The following is a 21,776-nucleotide window of genomic DNA, read 5'->3' as shown; positions in this document are numbered from 1 at the left end:
AAACACCTTCATCACCAACCCTCTGGAGTTTTCATTTTAACTGACATTTGATGTCTTCTTCAGTATCAAATCCTCCACACCCCGAAGATGAATATTGGACATTATTCAAAAGAACATGACAAATAAATGACACTAATCTCTTATGAATTTAATGCTAACATATTTTCAGGTTTCTGGACATATGAGAAACAATGTCAGTAACACCTGACTTATTCTTTATCTATGGAGGATAAGCTATCCAACAGCACTGAATTTTTCTGAGAGTAGATACTTTGCTTCTTATCAACATTTTAATGAAAATTTTGTAAAATATATTACACAGTCCAGGATTCTTATGCAAACTCTAGTGAACACAATTAGCTTTTTCCATAATGACTTAGAATTCTTACAGTGAGTGTTGATCTCGCCCTGTAAGATCTCTGTAACAGAACTTACACTTTATTATCTTATAGCCTGTAAAAGGCTTTTGATGCTTTTATATATATCATCTTAGTTAGTTCTGTGAGTTAAGCAATATAGATATTATGATCCTCATCTTATCAGTGAAGAAAAAAAGCTTAAAGAATTTTAAGTAATTTTCTGATGGCATTTACTTATTTTTTACTATACTATTTAAGTTCTGAGTGAAACTACTAAAATAACTCTTACCTCACAGTATTTCTTAGAATGACAGTGATACAATAAAAATTACCTGTGAATATACCTGTCAGCCAGTTGTGCATTCAAACCATAGTTACATCATCCACAGTATATTTTCCCAGTGTGTTGATAAGGATATCATGTAATCACAGAATTACTGTCTACTTAGAATTATATGATAAGCTCACTACTACTAAACATAATAAAAACAGTTACAGAGTACCTGTGATTTCCTGGGCATTGTGCTGGTTACATAAAAAAAATATAAACCAAAATAAATAGAAGACACGTGTCACTACAAACCAGAAGATTTTGGGAGCTGTTCGTTAACACAGCATAATCTAACCCATCTTAACTGATGCATGCTATGAATTAACATGTATTCACATTCATTAAAATAATATTCTATAGATGTGGAAAATACAGAAGCTAATTAAAATAAAAATTAGACTATTGTTATAAATATTAATATTGTAAATGAATATGTGGAAAATTAATTCACAACAAATGAAAAATGAGACAATGAGACTCAAAACTACAAAAAGCATATGAAGAGTATAATTTCTTAAAAGCTTGTCCATGGGTACACAAAAAACATTGTTTATTGCTAGGAAGTAGAATCATGGGTGATTCTCTTACCGTCTTTGTGTTTTCTAAATTTCAAGATAATCTACAATAAATAATATGACTTTATAAACATAGAAAACTAATAAATTTTAAAATATCTAAAATTGATATTTTACATGTGAAACTAAGAGTTAAATGTGACAACATAAAATACATATTCCTTTCCTTGTCTTCTCAAGGACACCAAATATCAAAGTGCTGTGGATCAGAAATCCTTTCCCTCAATCTCCTTGATTTCTTTCTCTTCCTTCTTTCCTCTCTCATCTTTTGTTAGCCGGACTTTTATTTCTGTGTTAAGCTCTAAGCTGCCTGAGGGCAGAAATACATCCTTGTCATATTTTTGGTTTGAGATACTGTAAAAGCAAATGCATTTTCGCCACTGTAACTTGAGACAGATGATCTGTCAAAGGCTTTCTGTTTCACTTAGATTTGACAAGCAGTTTAGACTCTGAAAAAAATATATTTCCGAGACATTTTACAGGGGAAACAAAGTAGAACATTTAAATTGGGAATGCTTCAGAAAGCTCAGGGTGTACAGTGACAAACTCTGAGTGCACTCTTGCAGGGCAGTTGAACCACTTCATGACAAGAAGAGGTTTCAACTAAGGTTTCATTTTTAGTTATTCTGTCATCATTTCAGCATGTGTCCCACATCCATCACCTAAATCTAATCTGTCAAGGTTGTCAGATTAGTGTAGAAAAGATTTCTTCCTATAGTAGTAGATAAATTCAACATCTTTCATCAAACTATGTTGTTTTTAGCTCTTTGCTAATACAATTTGATTGATTAGTAGCATGAAGAAAACGTTAGCTGTCATATATATATTTGCAGGTTGACATCTTGTGTGCATATTTTCATAGTAAGTCATTTTGATAGTTTCTATGGTTTCCTAAAAATAATTTTAACTATCCGGAAAAAAACCAGTAACTCCTAATCAAGAATAGTGTGTGTGTGTGTGTGTGTGTGTGTGTGTGTGTGTGTGTGTGTGTGTGTGTGTGTGTGTGTGTGTGTGTGTGTGTGTGTGTGTGTGTAGTGCCCCTATGAGGCAAAGACGTGCACTTAAACCTAAGAAACCAGTCTACAAGTTCCTTCGCTATAGATTCCTGACAGCCACCTGCGGTTCTGTTCATCAGTCCACGCTCTACTAATAATCCAGCTAGCCACTTACTGTGTTAGGCCTTGGATGTTCTGGGGTTGCTTTTCAGAGGGGCAATTTTCTCTAATTAACAAGCCCTCACCACAGAAACCAGAACCCACAGCTTTCGGCTATTTGCCAGTGGAGTCATCTCTAGATGAATTCTGAATTCAATGAAGTATTTATGATACAGAAAGAGTTGCTTGGCCAAGTTTGGAGGAATATCATAAAACATTTGTATTCAAGTTGTCAACTTTTCAAAACAGCTCCTGGATTGAGTTATTGAGAAAGTAAAAGTGGGAGGGTAGATGAGTTAAAATGTCTTTTTGGCTTGTTCACAAGTATATACTCTGTAGTCCCAGGGGGCAAGCACATACATGGTACCTCTGGGCCTTTTTCCCTCGAAATTCTGTGTAAAAAGTGTGATTATGGACAGATGCAGCTTATGGCACTACTCAACTACTTTGACTTTTGCAAAAAACTACTCTTTCTTTTTTTAGTACTGTTCATGGCTTAATTCCCAAATATAACAAGGAAAGCCAGGTTTGACAATTAATAAACGTATTCTTCACTAAGAAAATAAGCTGTGTATTTTAATTCAAATAAATTAAGTGAAGCTCTTAATAGGGACAATTACTAAATAAGCTTGAAGAATATGAAAAAATTAAATGCCTTAATTTTCTCCTCCTTAATAATTAAACTTAAGTCTACATATATATGATTCCCAAATGCAAAAAGAGTTTCACTGGATGTGAAAGCCCAGAATTTTCAGCATTGCCGCAATATATTCGTGTGTGATAGTGTTTAAGGAAAAATCAAAAGATGTCACTATTAGAAGAAAGTCTCTGTCTTGTATAGGGCACTGTAAACCTCTGACAGTGCATCTGCCACATCACAGGTGGCACAATCTTCTCCACCAAATGCTAAAGTGCCTTGGCAACAGTATGACTCATTTCAATGCTGAGCTAACTGACATGCTTCCAACATAAACTGGCAAGACATAAAATCAACTTTTGATAAGGAGCTCAAAGACAAAGAGGCCCCGAGCACTTAGCATAGTGCTGGTCACACAGCTTCCTCTTAATACATGTTTGTTAAATGAAAGATTTAAGATGCAAATATAAACTTGGACCCATATTGCTGGTTTTACTGATGCAGGTGTTCACGCCCTCGTCATTTAAGGCAACTAAACATACATAAACTATGATGAAGATAAGCTTAAAATAAACAAGAAGAAAGGGTAAAACATGGTAGGAGAATAACACGAAGCCAAGAGCTATGCTTCATCTTCACTATATAATAGGATTTTATTTTATTTTATTTTTAATTTAATTTTATTGATTGATTGAGACCGAGTTTCGCTCTGTCACTCAAGCTGTAGTGCAGTGGCATGATCCCGGCTCACTGCAACCTCCGTCTCCTGGGTTCAAGAAATTCTCCTTTCTCAGTCTATAACTAGGATTACAGGTGTGTGCCACCACGCCTGGCTAATTTTTGTAGTTTTATTAAAGACGGGTTTGACCACGTTTGCCAGGCTGGTCTTGAACTCCTGACCTCAAGTGATCTGCCCGCCTCAGTCTCCCAAAGTGCTAGGATCACAGGCATGAGCCACTGTGCCCGGCCAATCATAAGATTTTAAAAGTATATATTATCTTTCCAGTGAAGAACGATGTTATTTCATTTGTTGTATTTTCTAAAAGTATGGAGAAATAAACAGTAAGTGGGATTTTTCCTAATGACGGATTCTGGGAACCAAGAATCTAAATTCTTAATCTGGGTCTAAATTTTGGCTCAAGGAAACATCTGTAGTTTCAGAAGTCATTGTTTGGGCTGAACAACAGGAGAGGAGAAGGCGGTGTACGTGCTAACTCAGGGTTAGTAAAATCTAGGGGTGTCAGAGAAGCATCATTATCACAGATTTACCTAAACACTGGCAAACTGTAATAAGTACAAGTGTGCCTGTGAGACTTATTATGGAACCAAATGAACAAAATCCATTAGAAATCTATATTTAAAACAAACACATACAACGAAAGGAAGCATAATGTACTTTTCTCAGATACTCACAGAGTTCACTTACCTATTGCTTGAGCTAAGGCTATGACAACCTCCTGGCAAGTTGTGACTTCAGTGACTCCACAAACAATCCTCTGAACTCCATCCACCCATACTTTAAGTTCCATGGTGCAGCAGCCAGTCACTCAAGGGCCCTGAGAGTGGTCATCAGGGTGTTAGGTCATGTCTCTAGCTGCAGGAACACGGAGTGAAGAAGGTTGAGTCTGTGGAGTCAGCTAAAAAAAGGGCAAAAAATCACTTGTAATAAAATGAATCAACATTTCTTCTAGTAAGCATGTAAGTATTACACAAAACCAATTTTAACATATCATAATCTTACTGAAGTACACAGGCTTATTTTACAGAAATGAATTAAGCAACACAAATGTAACTACAGTCACCTATCATGACACTGTTTCATGTTACAACTATTTTTTATAATAATTTTAATCATGAACTCTTGCTCCATTAGGTTAAAAATTCCTATTTAGTTGCCAAGCCCTGTTCGCGTTGTTTTTCTGTCCTGTTTTTTCTTTCTGGATTATTTCATTAGGGTAATTTCTGAGGCAAAAATAAAGAAAAAAAATTTGTCATTTTAGGAATTATCAATAAAATTGAACCAATTTGCAGTGCTTTGCCAATACTGAGTATTAATAAATTTAAGAACAGTTGTCAAGGTATCTTACTCAGTTCACATTCGTGATTAAAAAAAAAAAAAAAAAGAAAGAAACTGCTACCTGCCTGCCTTCCTAATATTTTTTTCCCTTATTATGTCACTCTCTCTTCTCATGTATGATGTCTTGACAACTGTTTTTAATGTGTCCCTTGCTTCCCTCTCCTCACAGGACAAAGAGTGTCTTCCCCGCTGAAATGCCAACACCAGGCACAGCATAAGGACAGGCGGGTAAAAAATCTTAGTTGAAGGAAACGAATTCCTTTGACGACCAACATATATCCTCATGTATGAACTGTTTATCATTTTCTCACTTAACTGGGTTTGACAGTTTTCTTAAATTACAAGAGTTATTCAAAAATTATAAACACTAACCCTTTGTTCTACTTGCTGTTGTTTACCCAGTATTTGATTTTGCATTTGGCTGCGTTATATGCCAAGCAGAAATTTTTACTTTGTCATATAGTCAAACCAAATATTCTTTATTTCCTACATTGATAAGAATGTTACTCGCCTGCTAAAAATGATCACAATTCTTTTTCCTGTGGGTTTAAAAAAATCTCAACTCTTCCTATGTAAATTCTCTAATCAATCTACAATTTTTTGTTTGTCCATTGTTTTGTGGTCTTCCCACATCTTTGTTGTTTTTACAAAAGAACGTTAAAATTCAGGAGATGTAATAAACATTGATTTAATTAAAAGAATATTTGGATTTGTTTATAGGTTTACAGTGGCACTGGTATTACAGAATTAATGGCTTATTTAAAAGCTTATTTTAAAAACACTAAAAATTTTTCTTGTAAAACAGTAGTTACTACAAACAGTGGCTTAGTCCTTTGCACATTCTTTTAAAAGACCTAAGACAGTTCTAGGCCATCTGGTCACCTGGATAGATGAGTCAGAACACATGCAAGGGGAAGGAGAATAAACCTAATTACTTTCTCCAGAGAAGGTACACAAATCCTTTTTGTCATCCTAAAAACAAGGAAGGCCTGCCTGAACATTAATCTCTTAGCAAGTTGCTTTAGCTCTCGGCATACAACACAGCATAGGTTTCATTACCCCCATATGAAGAAAGAAGGGGCCACCTTGCCAATGACAAGCTGAATCCATAACTGTGTTCCTCAGTTATAAGGGCCTGCGAGATGTTAAAGTTACTGGGGATAAAAGGCTTCCAAAGTTAAAGAAATGTAAGAAAGCCAGTAAATAAAGTTAAACAAGTTCCTTTACAGCTAGACTTCTCTGGAGACTTTAATAGGCTGGTGTGAATTTAAATTTCAAAGGAGAGTTTTATATGCTGCCCAACCTAGAGAATGTTTAAGAAAACAGAAAAGTTCTGACTTGTTTCCTCTACTGCAAGGCATTCTATTTACTAAAAATAGAATATGTTTTATTCTTTCTTGGGATAAAATTAAGGTATCAAAAATGGCCAAAGATTAATATATTGCTTTATTAAATTTTTGTGAAAGCTGGATTAAAGTCTATGTAAAGTGCCTTATTATTCATTAAAAGATCTTAAACTTGGGAAATCAAGCAAGAAAGGGTACAGATCTCATTAAAGTCCCCCCGCCACCAAGAAACCCATCATTTAAAATGATCCTATGGGACTTTTCCCCCCCCCCAATTGTGGAAGAAAACATAAGCTCTATCCTTTTAACACATTTTTAAGTACATGATACAGTATTATTAACTACAGGCACCATATTGGACAGCAGATCTCTAGAACTTACTCATTTTGTGTAACTGAAACTTTAGACCCCTTCAACAAGCAACTGCCCATTTCGCCCTGTCCGCAGCCCCCAACAACTTCCATTCTAGTCTCCGTTTCTATAAATCTGACGTTAGGTATCTCACAGAAGTTTTACATTCCTTTTTAGACTTTAGCATACTGCCACATATTTTCCTATCTGAATTATCGTTGTTTCACTTTGAACTTTTAATCATATATTGAATCATTAATTCAACATAGTATTGGAAATGCAGGCCAAGGCAAGCAGGCAAGAGAAAAATAATAAAGTGTAGTCAAATGGGAAGAGAGGAAGTCAAATTGTCTTTCTTTGCAGATGACAAGATCCAACATCTGGAAAACACCGTCGTCTCAGCTCAAAAGCTTCTTAAGATGATAAGCAACTTCAGTCAAGTCTCAAGATACAAAATCGATTGGCAAAAATCAACAGCATTCCTACACACCAATAACAGGCCAGCAGAGAGCCAAATTATGAATGAGCTCCCATTCACAACTGTTACACAGAGAAGAAAATAACCAGGAATACAGCTAACAAGGGAAGTGAAGGACCTCTTCAAGGAGGACTACAAGCCACTGTTAAAGGAAATCAAAGATGATACAAACAAATGGAAAAACATTCCATGCTCATGAATAGGAAGAATCAATATCATGAAAATGGCCATTCTGCCCAAATAATTTATAGATTCAATGCTATTCCCATTAAACTACCGCATTCTTCACAGAACTAGAATAAACTATTTAAAAATTCATATGGAACCAAAAAAGAACCCAAATAGCCAAGACACTCCTCAGCAAAAAGAACAAAGTCGGAGTCATCACGCTACCCAACTTCAAACTATACTACAAGGCAACAGTAACCAAAACAGCATGGTACTTATAGCAAAACAGACCCACAGACCAATGGAACAGAATACAGAACTCAGAAATGAGACTGCACACCTACAACCAACTGATCTTCAACATACATGACAAAAACAAGCAATGGGGAAAGGATTCCCTATTTAATATATGGTGCTGGGTGAACTGGCTAGCCATATGCAGAAAATTGAAACTCGACCCCTTCCTTACACCTTATACAAAAATTGACTTAAGATGGATTAAAGACTTAAATGTAAACCCCAAAACTATAAAAGCCCTAGAAGAAAATCTAGGCAATATCACTGAGGACACAGACATGGGCAAAGATTTCATGAAAAATGCCAAAAACAGTTCCAACAAAAGCAAAAATTGACAAATGGGATCCAACTAAAGATCCTTTGCACAGCAAAAGAAACTATCATCAGAGTCAAAAGACAACCTATGGAATGGGAGAAAAATTTTGCAATCTATCCATCTGACAAAGGTCTAATATCCCGAGTCTACAAGGAATTTAAACAAATTTACAAGAACAAAAAATAACCCCATTAAAAAGTGGGCAAAGGACATGAACAGACACTTCTCAAAAGAAAACATAGATGTAGCCAACAAACATATGAAAAAAGCTCAACATCACTGATCATTAGAGAAATGCAAATCAAAACCACAATGAGATATTTAAAAGTCCAGAAATAACAGAGGCTGGCAAGGTTGTGGAGAAAAAGGAACATTTTTACATTGTTGATGAGAGTGTAAATTAGTTCAACCATTGTGGAAGACAGTGTGGCAATTCCTCAAAGATCTAGATGTGGAAATACCATTTGACCCAGCAATCCCATTACTGGGTATATACCCAAAAGAATATAAATCACTCTATTATAAAGATACATGCACATGTATGCTCACTGCAGCACTATTCACAATAGCAAAGACATGGAATCAACCCAAATGTCTATCAATGATAGACTGGATAAAGAAAATGTAGCACATGTACAACATGGAATACTATGTAGCCATAAAAAGGAATAAGATCATGTCCTTTGCAGGGACATGGATGGAGCTAGAAGCCTATTATCCTGAGCCAACTAATACAGGAACAGAAAAACAAATACTGCATGTTCTCACTTATAAGTGGGAGCTGAATGATGAGAACACATGGATACATGGAGCGGGGACAACATACACTGGGGCTTGTTGTGGGGTGGGGAGGGAGAGTATCAGAAAGAATCGCTAGTGGTTGCTGGGCTTAATACTTAGGTGATGGGTTGACCTGGGTAGTAAACCACCATGGCACACATTTACCTAGGTAACAAACCTGTACATCCTGCTCATATATCCCAGAACTTAAAAATTGAAAAAAAAAAGTAAAAAAGAAAAAAAGAAAAAAGAAAAATAGAAAAGCAAGTTTAAACCATGAAAAAAATCATGGCATTATTCATGAAGTCATCCGAAGAGCCCATCTCTCCACCTTCCCAGCAGAAGCCCCCAGTAACCCCCTCTAGGAGCTGTAACCCTGATCTTTCCTTTATATCAACTCCAACAGTTCTATGTCCAGCCCCAGAACTAGACTACAGAGGAAAATGGAAGTCCTACAATGTAGGTGCGTGTGGTGGATCGGTCATCGTTCAGACTAAAGACCTAGGAAGCAAAAGGACATTCCAATTGGAATTTGGAATATATTTTTCCATGGAAACAGTGATGCAGGTAGAAGGAAGGTTCTACTGCAAAGGTTTCAATATAGTTCAGTTATTGTTTTCATTATGAGGTTTCTAGATGCAAGTCACTATTATTTTAATAATTTTTACAATGAAGCACTACTAGGCTTATTCACTAACATGCTACCAGGGAGTATTCTTTAGCTAAGGACCATTTATTGTCATAATATCCTCCTGGAACTGAGCATTTGCATCTGTGGAAACATATTATCTCAAGATCAATGCTTTCTTAAAGGAATTACAGCCATTCTTCATTATTTGCAGATTCCGTATTTGTGAAATCTGCCCAGTTGCTAAAATTTTGTTTGCAATCCCAAAATCACTATCTGTGGTGCTTTCAGGGTTATTTGTGGATATGCATAGAGTGTGAAAGTTTTGAGCTGCCTGACACACACATTCCCAGCTGAGACTGAACAAGGTGACGTTGTCTTTGTGTTTCAGCTCTCGTACTGTCAACATGTGTCCTTTCTCAGTCTATTTGGTGCCATGTTTTTTGTGAGTTTTGTTGGTGGGATTTCGCCATTTGAAATGGCCCCCAAGCATAGTGCTGAAGTGGTGTCCAGGGTTTCTCAGGCAAGAAGGCTGCGATGTGCCTCATGGGGAAAAAATACGTATTATGTAAGCTTTGTTTAGGCATGAGTTACAGTGCTGTTGGGTGTGGGTTCAACATTAATGAATCAATAAGCACTCAGTTGAGTTTCTTATTCAAAGCCCATCTCCAGATAGTTTATTGACAATTATATGTTTCTCAACCATATGCAATGTTAAAACTCTCTGACTGAAACAGAGACTTCTCTCATACCCAGAGGTGTTAATCAACAGTGCATAAAACAGTATTGGAAATCTTTTGGAGGTACAATATTTTGTAGAATAACTAAAGAATAGCATTTATTTCTGAATTAACAATTTGAGTAAATTTTGGCCTGTCAATATTTATATTTATTGCATAATAAATATAAATATAAATGTTTATATTTAATGTTTATTAAATAAGTTATCTTTAAATGGAAAAACACACATAAAGCAAAGTTATGTATTGATGGGTTACCAAAAATGTTGTGACCAGAAACTCCCTGAAAACTAACAGGAATATTCATTATTAAATTGAACAAGCTCATGTTCTTTCTTCTACTATTCATTACCCTCAGGTGCCAGCATTCACACATGCCCAGTGATTTAACACTCTCAAACATTACACACTTGAGTATTTGACAATTGTGGAAATAAATGGCACAAGTGCTTATTACATGCGAGGCACTGTGCACCATGTTTCCTTTATTCCTCACCACATAATTCATCAAGTTAGATAGGATTAGTCTCATTTCAACATGAGAAACGTGAGTCTCAGAGAGCTTCAATAACTTTTTCCAGTGTCAAAAAAATCTAGTAATTTGGGACACATATTTGAAATTTGGCTGAACACAGAAACTAAAGAATAAATAAGGCTAGGATTCCCCAAAAGGATTCACTATACCCAATAAATGTTTTTTAGAAATGTCCTAAACCACCCTAAGAAATCTTATCTTTAATCACCTGGAAACTGGTTTTTGTCAATAAAAAACAATCAGACAATATATACAAACTTGTCATTTCAAAAGAAAGAAAAGAGGTGCTAAATCATGCTAAAAAAAAAAAAAACTGCAAAGAATGAATTAAGTCAAAGAATCAATTAATCAAAGAATCTATGAAAAACACACGCCAGCAAAACGAGCATCTGATGCTCAGGTTCCTTTTTCAGCATCAATGAATTATTCCTTCAGTTTTGGAAAATCACATCCAGCTTTATTTCTACAGAATTCTAAATAAAATGTGTCTGAACATACACATTAATTTTAACTCCTGTCTTAAACACAAAGCAAAATTTCTTGGAGATTTCCTGCATTTTCATTAAATTCACACTATTAAAATATATGTTCTGGAATAAGCCATTTTGTTTGAGGCAATATTGATTAGTGGAAACAAGATGCACCAAGGTTCAAATCCCAAGTCTACTACTTCTTGTGTGATTTGAGTCAAGATGCATATTTTTCCAGGCGGCAGTTGTAAGAAATGGAATGAAATAATGTCTTTTCAAATTGTACCTTATCTAGTACAGGGCTTGGCACACAGTTTGAATTCAAGACTTAGGTCTGGGTACGGAAGTGAAAGTTCTAACTTAAAAAGTATAAACTTTTTTATGGAAGGACAAATCAACAGCAATGCAAATTTTCAGAAACATTTATACTAATAAGAGCATCTGAAAATAAAGACGTTTTAGGTTATTAATCCACATACCTAAGAGCAGCAGCACATTCAAAAATTGTAAGTAGATATTAGAAATGGTAATTCATATTTTAAAATTTCAGTCACATCTAGTATAAAAGATGCTATGAATTGGCCAAGTGCAGTGGCTCACGCCTGTAATCCCAGCACTTTGGGAGGCCGAGGCGGCGGATCACGAGGTCAAGAGATCGAGACCATCCCGGCTAACATGGTGAAACCCCGTTTCTACTAAAAATACAAAAAATTAGCTGGGTGTCGTGGTGGGCGCTTGTAGTACCAGCTACTTGGGAGGCTGAGGCAGGAGAATGGCGTGAACCTGGGAGGCAGAGCTTGCAGTGAGCCAAGATCACATGCCACTGCAATCCAGCCTGGGGCAAGACTCTGTCTCAAAAAACAAAACAAAACAAAAAAAAATGGTATGAATCAAGTTAAAATTATTGGTATGAGAATACTGATCCTTCTATTAAGAATTGCGTCTTTTCCTTAGGATAAACTTTTTAAATGAATATAACTAGTAACTTTAGTTTTTCATTTAGCATCAACTTTAAACTGAATGCTATAAGGGTACTCAGTTGAGTTTCTTATTAAAAGCCCATCTCCAGAAAGCTTATTGACAATTATATTTTTTCAACCATATACTTTGTTAAGAGCTCTATGACTTTCAAGTAGAGACTTCTCTCATACCCAGCAGGGTTAATAAACAGTGCATAAAACAGCAGTGAAAATCTTTTGGGAGTACAATATTCTGCAGAATAACTAAAGGATGACACTTATTTCTAAATTAACAATTTGAGTAAGTTTTTACCTGTCAATTAAAGTTCACCATGGAAATATAAGATTTTTATGTAGTAACTGTAATTCAAGAAAAAGCAAAATCTTTATGTAAAATTACCTGTTTTAGAAAACCAAGAGATATGTTTTCAATAATCAAAAGCTTGTCTCAAAAATTAGCCCAGTAGCCGGGCGCGGTGGCTCAAGCCTGTAATCCCAGCACTTTGGGAGGCCGAGACGGGCGGATCACGAGGTCAGGAGTTCGAGACCATCCTGGCTAACACCCTGAAACCCCGTCTCTACTAAAAAATACAAAAAACTAGCCGGGCGAGGTGGCGGGCGCCTGTAGTCCCGGCTACTCGGGAGGCTGAGGCCGGAGAATGGCGTAAAAACCCGGGAGGCAGAGCTTGCAGTGAGCTGAGATCTGGCCACTGCACTCCAGCCTGGGCGACACAGCGAGACTCCGTCTCAAAAAAAAAAAAAAAAAAAATTAGCCCAGCTTCAGAATAATTCCTCTAACTAATCTAATCTACTAACCAACACCACTAAAAAAGTCATTTCTTCCCATTCCTTCCAAGTTACGTTTTGTAAAATCATTCTAATACCCCAAGGAAACACAAGAACACGCTTATTAGACTGATTTCTTCTTTGACGTCTATCTGACAGAAGAACACTTACAAAGCAAGTATTTAGCTTGGGATTTTAAGCCCAGAACATCATACCTTAAAAAAGGTGAGGGAGGGCTGGGCGCAGTGGTTCACGCCTGTAATCCCAGCACTTTGGGAGGCCAAGGCAGACAGATCACCTGAGGTCAGGAGTTCGAGACCAGCCTGGCCAATATGGTGAAACCCTGTCTCTACTGAAAACACACAAAAAATTAGCTTGGTGTGGTGGTGGGCACCTGTAATCCCAGCTACTAGGGAGGCTGAGGCAGGAGAATCGCTTGAACCCAAGAAGTGGAGGTTGTGGTGAGCCGAGAATGCACCATTGCACTTCAGCCTGGGCAACAAGAGTGAAACTGTCTCAAAAAAAAAAAAAAAAAAAAAAAAAAAAAAAAAAAAGGTGAGGGAGGAAGAAGGAACAGAGAGTCCAGAAAGCCATGAGTGGCATGAAAAAATGGCCACTTGGGAGGTATGAAAAATGAAAACAGTAGAAAGGAATGGAGAGCAACACACAGAGTGTACAATTCAGTCTCGGTCAAGGCTTCCAATGGCCCCGTAGCCCTTATTACAAGCCAATTCCTGATGGGCCCAATCTCTCCAGTATTAGCAGCTCTGAGCCAATTCTAACTGGGATGCCACCATTCCATACAAATGCCATTATTCTCGGCATATGCATCTTTCTACTCTTTTTTCCCCCTCCTCTACCACTCCAGCTTTGCTATATTTTTCTTGCCAAGTCATAAGCCTACCAACAACACTCAAAAATACATTTGGTTCTACCTGGTGAAGGCTCTAAAGAAGCTGTCAAGCTTCTCATACCTAAAGATGTCAGGGATGGGTCAATGATGGTACTTTCTCCAGGCAAGTGAAAGGTTATTCATTTCAGAGTTCACGGAAACCAAATGGATCAGCACAGTGCACAGTGAGTGTTTTTAATTTTATGCTGCCAGGCCGGGCGCGGTGGCTCAATCCTGTAATCCCAGCACTTTGGGAGGCCGAGGCGGGTGGATCACGAGGTCAGGAGATCGAGACTATCCTGGCTAACATGGTGAAACCCCGTCTCTACTAAAAATACAAAAAACTAGCCGGGCGTGGTGGCGGGCGCCTGTAGTCTCAGCTACTTGGGAGGCTGAGGCGGGAGAATGGCGTGAACCCGGGAGGCGGAGCTTGCAGTGAGCCGAGATCACGCCACTGCACTCCAGCCTGGGAGACACAGCGAGACTCCGTTTCAAAAAAAAAAAAAAAAAAAATTTATGCTGCCTCAGCATCCATTTTTAAATATAAGTCAGCCTGGCTCAATTGCCCTTGACACAGTTTCCAGTACTACAGCCTACTCAAATGGTTCCAGCCAGTAGCCAGGGATAAAAACTTGGAGGTATCTCTCCTGCCTCATGGACTGGGCTTCCCGCTTTCCAGCTGCTTCCTTTAAATGGATCCTTCAGGCATCTGCCTGTGACTTACATTTCATTATCAAAAATAGAATGCTACTTGCCAGCTCCCTTTCTCTCTCTACCTGCTTGCGACCTGACCTACCTACACGTGGCCTCCAGGCATGCTGTGTACCCCCCAGGGTCTGTAAGTACTACAGACTCTTAAACTTTCACAGTGTGGCTGTCTTTGAAGCCATGCCTGCGATCTGACCCGATGGCAGGGCAGCCCTGAAGGGACCCAGGCAGGGGGATCCCCTGCTAGTGCTCTTTTGTCCAGGTCTCTCTGCTGCTGGAGACTGTAGTTACCAGCTAAGTCAACACAGTTTCCTTCAAAGCATTAATATGTCTCACCTTTCATAGCTGGCAGCCCACTGGCCATCAACTAGTACAGCCATTTCACTGAATGCAGAAGGCTGAGGCCTGGCCAGGTTATACACAGGATCAAGGTCCCATGCACAGGTGACAGCAGAGCCAATCTTTGCACAAAACTAATTTAGATTATTCAGAAAACTGAAATTAAATTATTTTACATATATTTAAATAAATAAAGTGCCCAGTACAGATGTTGAGGGAGTTGCCCCTCTCAAGAATTCTAGTTAAAACAGATCATAAAATGAGTTATTATTGATACAAGAACATTAGCAAGAAAAAACTACGTGTGGTCTGTTCTTGCTAATTTTCTTAAATGTTTATGGAAGGTGGAACAACATGGGACTTTACAATTTGACTTTCCCGGCACAAAATCTCATAAATAAGAAATATAAAAATAATATACCATTGGGCTCCATTTCTTGCCGCAGTATTATAAAAAAGGAACATAAAAAGCCATCTGTTTTGCAATTATACTTTCTGTTAGGATCCCAGACTACTTTGCAACCCTTCAGAGATGGTTTGAGGCATGCGTGTAGTGCCAAGTTCTATGATGGTTTAATTCTTGTTAAAGCTCTCAGAACTGGGATTAGAGACCACACTCTCAAAGTCTTCATGTGAAAATCCCTGAGCTCTGCCATCAATTAAATTATGCTTTCTACTACATGTGCTATTTCATGGCTTTCTTTCACAAATCATGAGAAAACTGGCAGTGAGTATAATACACTCCTATGGAAAAACAAAATTAGTGAAAACTTGGTGATATTTTAAGGTAGATTTAAGTATAACTGTATCTGTGATATTTCTGTTTAAGTAGGTACACATTGGTACCTTCATCGAAAACCAACTAGCCAAATGGTAACCTCTTGCTTTTACTGAATTTGGCAACAAGAATTCTTAACTATGTGAAAGATGCAATGTTGATTGCTTTATATAAATACTATTTTTTTTTTTTAAAGAGATGGGGTCTCCTTAAGTTGCCTAGCTGGTCTTAAACTTCTGGCCTCACGTGATTCTCCCAACTCGACCTCCCAAAGTGCTGGGATTATAGCCGTGAGCCACTGTGCCCAGCCACTCTATTATTTAATCCTTTAAAAAAAGTTTAAAAATCTTTTAGGTTGTCACCAAGGCAGAACAGATATTTAATCCTTTTAACACTTATCTGTTGCTCTCTGTGACATGAATTATTAAACAAAAGAGGAAATGGAGGCATAAAGAATCAGTAACTTACTCAGGGTTACCCACCCAGTAAGTGGCAGATGCAAATCTAACACAGTTACTTCTATTCATGAAATAAAGTTATTAGCAAAGTTTGCAAGGACATTTGTAATCACTAATTCTAGCTTAGGAGAGAAAGTAATCAAGTAAATGTGATCATGTCAGTTATAATTTCCAACACTACTAAACCAAATGATATAAATTTAGTCAATTATTGCTACAGAAATGAGGAGAAGAAAGAGCTGGTGTTCAATAACCAAATCAGACTTAGGAATGTATGTTCCCTGAGGTTCCCGGTGAAAGCTGCTCCTTCTCATCTCTCTCATCTCAGTAAAGCAGGAATAGAGCTATGGTCCGAATCCAGATGTTATATGATCGCCCAAATCTATGTCCTTTCCATTAAAATCTGTCTGCCAAAAATAGAATCACTTTTCTTCTGCCCACTTGAATAGGTATGGGCCACCTGATTAGGGACTTTTTTTCCATGAAAGAGACGGCAAATTAAGTTCATTACCTTTTAGTCACCATTCAGGTATAATGAATCTAATTCCTGAATTTAATATTTAAAAATCAAACTACTTGAATTATTTACATATTTAATATTTAACATTTTGCAATGAAATCCACCATTTTCTTTAATAGGGGATAAAAAGACATTTATTTTTTATCCATGAAACCAAGATGACTATGGACTTCTCATTTATGGTATTGTAAATATTAAGCCCATAAATCCTGACAAACAGGAACATTTCTATAGTTACAATAAAGTAAATGTGAAAACTTTTCAACAAACCTTGTCCATTGTTAGGACTACAGTGGTGGCTTCAAAGAGTCAAACCTCACATATCAAAGCATATTTCTTTGCAGGTACACATTTTTAAAGCTAAGTTGGTATGGAAATACTTCAAAGACAAAACAAAATAATTTTGTGAGGAAATGGTAATAAAATATGTAAGATTGAGGAAAATCTGAGCCCCTGACTCATGAGTCAGAGTGGCTGCTAGACTATAAAACTTCTATTGGATTTCAATGTTAAAATTTAATGAGCACAGTAGACAAAGCAGAAAACTTTAATGTTTCTTAAAATTTCTTTACTATACTTATTCAGTTGATAAAGTACTAAATGCTTTAAGAATATGGAAGCCGAAAATCATATTTGGCAAAACTAACCATGCATGATCCCTATGAGTCTTTGTCAAATTAAGGCTATTTCAGTTAATAGAGAACAAAAAAAAGTGTCCACTCAAACAATTTGAAAAGGCGTTAGTTTTTCCTTAATCTCTAAGGGTTAAGAATAATTTCGATTGTTCTATTTGTTTTCTGAAGAAAATCTAAGCCAATTAAATAATTAAGTCCCTAGATGACATGCAAAAATAGGTACATCCTTTGGTGATATTTCAAAGTAACAGGTATCTTTCAGTGTAGCAAAATTTGAAGAGAGGCTCATTATTCAGTGTAATAAAACAAATAATGCTTTTGTTCCAAACAGCTATACTTTATTCTTCACACTCTCTATAGCTGCCATTCTCTTTAAAGAGATATTGTGTGCTGCTCTGCAATTAATTGGGAAAGTTTTGGGCTTTAAATAATCTAGGAGGTACTGTATTGTTTAATGAGCATTTCACACTACTGGAGAAGACAGACACTAAGTTTAAGATGTGTATCGTGAAATTCCAGGGCAAAAGACCTGATATTTATTGTAAATATCAATGATACTGATTAAAGTGGTACTCTATTTTACAGTATTCTATAAATAGAATTGAGCTTAGGCCTATTCCCTGTCCTTTATTGAAAGTACATCACCAGGTGTAGATGAATGTGACACAGTCATCAGCAGTCAGAATGAATGAGCTATACAACCTAACCTAAAGCACATGAATAATATAAATAGCCCAACTGTAGGGTACAGCTACTGAATCAATTAACTGTATAAAATTCTAACATACTTTTCAAAATAAACTGCATGCTTAAGGGGAGGAAAACCCTAATTTTTGCTATGCTTACATAAATATATTTGCATTTCATTAATATATCTGACTTCCACTATGTATTTATATTTAAGTCCTACATTTTCATAGTAAAAACTAAAACTCAAGCACTGCGACAGCAGTCATTCTGGCAGAGGTAGCTTGCGGAATCTCTGCCAGGAAACCCATGGAATGCAATGGGTTAAGCAAACTGGCAAAAATCACTCCAGCAGTCACAAAAGTCTCCAGCCTGCCTCAGTGAGTTGCAAAGTGGGAGGAAGTAGCAGCATGGCAATAGTGACTATTTGGATAGAAGAGGGCTGGGAATAGTATTGAGAGAGTGTTCATGCCTAGCAGTTGAGGAAACTAGATTTTTAAAGAAACATTTTAATTGCAGTATAACATACAGAAAAATTCAGAAATCCTGAATTATGAATTTTCACAAAGTGAACACACTCGTCTAATCATCTCGAAGATCAAGAAACGCCCCTCTCCTAGGCCCAACGCCCTTCCTCAAAGGCAACTATTATGATCTTTATCATCACAGACTAGTTTTGCCTGTTTTTGGACTCTATAAATGGACTGCATCATATGTAATGGTGCCTGGTTTCTTTGGCGTTACATTATGTTTGCTGAGCTTCATCTGCGTTGCTGTGCATAGCAATAGTTCATTCTTTCTCTCTGCAGTAGAGATTTCCATTGTAAAACAAACCACAATTTATTCATCTATTCTACTGCTGACAGGCAATTGGGTTTCCAGTTTTTTGGCTATTACAAATAATGCTGCTTTGAGCACTTGTACCTAGGAATGAAACTGCTGCATTCTGCAATTGCCTGCTAACTGATCTCCCTGCCTTCTCATCCTGTCTCCCTCCTTCCACATCCACTTTGCAGATTACTGCTGGAGGTAAATGGTTTTCAAATACAAATCGGATTCCATTCTCCTGGTCAGAATCCTCCAATGGCTCTCCACTGTCTTCAGGATAAAATCCAAACTCTGCATAGGTTACTGATGTGCTACCCTTTCATCATCTTGCAACTCTCCCAATTCCCCTCTACCCTTATGCCAAAACACTTCTGTTCTCTAAATCTATCACTCTCCCAAGCATCTCTGAGCTGCATATGCTGCTCTTTTTCCTTGGTAAATGCTTTGCATTCTTCTCTGCTAATTCTTGCACATCCTTCAACAGGCAGCATACCAGTTTTTTGGTATGGAGGCGGGCACTCTCCCTGTGCTTTCAAAGCATTAGGTGGTTTTGTTTCATATCAAAGTGTTTATCTGGCTACTCCTCTCATTGTTCTATTACCTCTGGAACCCCTCAGTATAGCGGCTGGCACAGAATGGGTGAACCATGTGTGTTTGTCGAATAATATAGGCACTAATCGTACAGGACAGAAACAGTTTATGCTTAAACTAGGAGGGGAATGGGCACAATACTAATGAGAACATGTCAGTGTGATCCCAGAGGGAATAAAATTGGCATTCAAGTATTTTAAGCAATACTGCGGAAAAGCCCTGCAGTATTGATTTAAACTCCTGAAATAAATCTTACCACTAATTGATGCTACTGTGAATATTATATCACACTATAAAACCCTTAAATATATCCCAATGCATTATCTCAAGAAAAAATGCTATTGTTCTAACCTACAATTTGTGGTTTCCATATGATCTTAAATAAAACAGTTAATTGAAATAATTTGTAAATATTTTTAAAAAGCTCAGTGACAGGAAATGCTCAAGTAAATCATACTTATAAAAGAGGCAGAAAATTACAAAGATAACATCTACTATAGCTTAGAAATGAAAAAAAAAATCAGTACAGTATAAAATTATCCTGATACATTTCTTAACACCTTACCACTTAAGCAAAGGCTTTTACTCCCTAAAAACAAATTAATCAAAATAGACTGAATCTCACCAGGAAAGAAGACATGCTCCACCCTACAAACTCAGAAGGTTTTAATAAAAAGAATGTAAGGAATCTAATGAAATCAAAACAAAGGAATTCATAAAGTAAACTATGCAGACTTTTCAAGCCATTTTCAGATTCTGGTTTATAAATTATCTATCTGAATAACTTGCCTTAGATTATGGAAAAAAAAATCCAGACCCACAGATAGGCCTGGATTGGCTGTGATGAACGTTGTCACCCACTCCTAGGCTTGGGAATGTATAGAGTGAACATAGCACAGTAGGTGCTCTTTCTCTAACCCTTCCTTCAAATGTGTTGTTTTCTCAGATTGCCATGCTCTCCCCTTTAACTGGAGAAATAATAAACCAACCTTTCTGATTTAGAACTATATTTCAGAAAAGAACTATATTAAACAAATATACACCTTGTTTCATTTTTAAAATCAGACTGAAAATTCCAAAACATTTACAATCACCAGCAATTCATTCTCTCAGTATGATTCTGTCATAAATAAAACAGTTGTTAGGTTTTGGGTATTTTGAATTTGTAAGGACAATACATATTTCTGTAGAGCTATCAGCAAAATTTGAAATTTGCATCTAGAACTAAGACAGGCACAATATATCAAATTATCAGAGATGTGACATTATAAAACTCATTTAAGTATACTCTATACTTTAAATAGCATCTCCTTAGCATTATTATACAAATTCGCATCATATTGTCCTATGTTTCCATTTTAAGACTGATCTAGGCTTGGAATTTAGTATTTTACTGTGTGTGTGTATATATATATATTTATGTATGTAGATATATGTGTGTGTATACATATATTTATGTATGTAGATATATATGGGTGTGTGTACACACACACCCCCCACTCTGCTTCTTCAGCTATCATTTAAGCTAGAAATCAGAGTTTTCCCCACTTCTTTACAATTCCTAGTCTTGTGAACATAGTGCATACTCATTAAATTAACTGTATTATCCAGTTGATAAACTGTTCAAGTTACACAATTACCCAGTGTCAAAGCCAAGGAGATTCATGCATTTCTGATTACCTAAAATTCTGCAAATTCGAAATAACATTAATCCAACTGAGCTCCTGAAGAAGCAAAATAGTATAGACCTCTAAGAAAGAATGAAAACTCTAAAAGCTGTATATATGAAAACATAAGAAATCCTCAAAACCTCAGCTTGTGTTTCAACATGATAGACAACAACATATTCAGCAGAAAGGACAGATTAAATAAACTATTAAGAATACTATGTATAATTGTTAGTATAACAATACTAATAAAAAATAAGAATAAACTATGCAAAAATCATGGTCTAACCAACTGAACTCAAATATTCATGTTAGTCCTATATGAATATATTGAATGCCCAGAAAGGAGGAAAAAGCCACAGTCTAAGAAAGGGTCAGCAGTCACCTTGCTATTAAAATGGGAAGCAGGGACTCAAGGACTAAGTCGGTTACTCCTGAGGAGGCCAGGTGAAGTGCGGTGTTAGGCAAGATGTCAGCAGTGTGGCATGGGACAGATGTTTTCACAGTCAAGAGGTATCTATCTATAACTATTCAACTGAAGCACTAGTAGGAGCTGCAGCTTCTGCTGACCTGGTTCTCAAACTTTGTGGCACAAGCCCATCAGAAAAAAACATTTCCTACCCTTTTCTGCCTCTTCCAAACTTTAGACCAAAATATTTTTCCTCCTCCAGGTAAGATGCCACTTC

The 21,776-nt window shown here is 36.8% G+C and overlaps 2 protein-coding genes across 9 annotated transcripts in view; both read right to left on the bottom strand.

Annotated features, from left to right (window-relative positions):
* The window catches only part of MED21 (mediator complex subunit 21), a 1,150,573-nt gene that overhangs the window by 988,033 nt on the left and 140,764 nt on the right, over positions 1-21,776 (bottom strand). The gene's annotated exons all lie outside the window — the stretch shown is intronic.
* Positions 1-21,776, bottom strand: part of RASSF8 (Ras association domain family member 8) — a 115,311-nt gene that overhangs the window by 11,863 nt on the left and 81,672 nt on the right. For 3 of the 6 annotated variants that reach the window (XM_050746747.1, XM_050746744.1, XM_050746743.1), the window contains one exon: positions 4,483-4,693. In XM_050746747.1, the coding sequence (XP_050602704.1) occupies positions 4,483-4,585 (103 nt within the window). In that variant the 5' untranslated portion in view covers positions 4,586-4,693. Of the gene's footprint in view, positions 1-4,482; positions 4,694-9,325; positions 9,503-21,776 lie in introns of those variants that run through there. The other 3 variants (XM_050746746.1, XM_050746745.1, XM_050746748.1) reach the window with 3 other exon arrangements.

This window comes from Macaca thibetana, chromosome 11 (assembly GCF_024542745.1).
Source record: "Macaca thibetana thibetana isolate TM-01 chromosome 11, ASM2454274v1, whole genome shotgun sequence".
Classification (NCBI taxonomy): domain Eukaryota; kingdom Metazoa; phylum Chordata; class Mammalia; order Primates; family Cercopithecidae; genus Macaca; species Macaca thibetana.
Note: the sequence above shows the minus strand (reverse complement) of the source record. Positions and strands in the feature narration are given on the sequence as shown.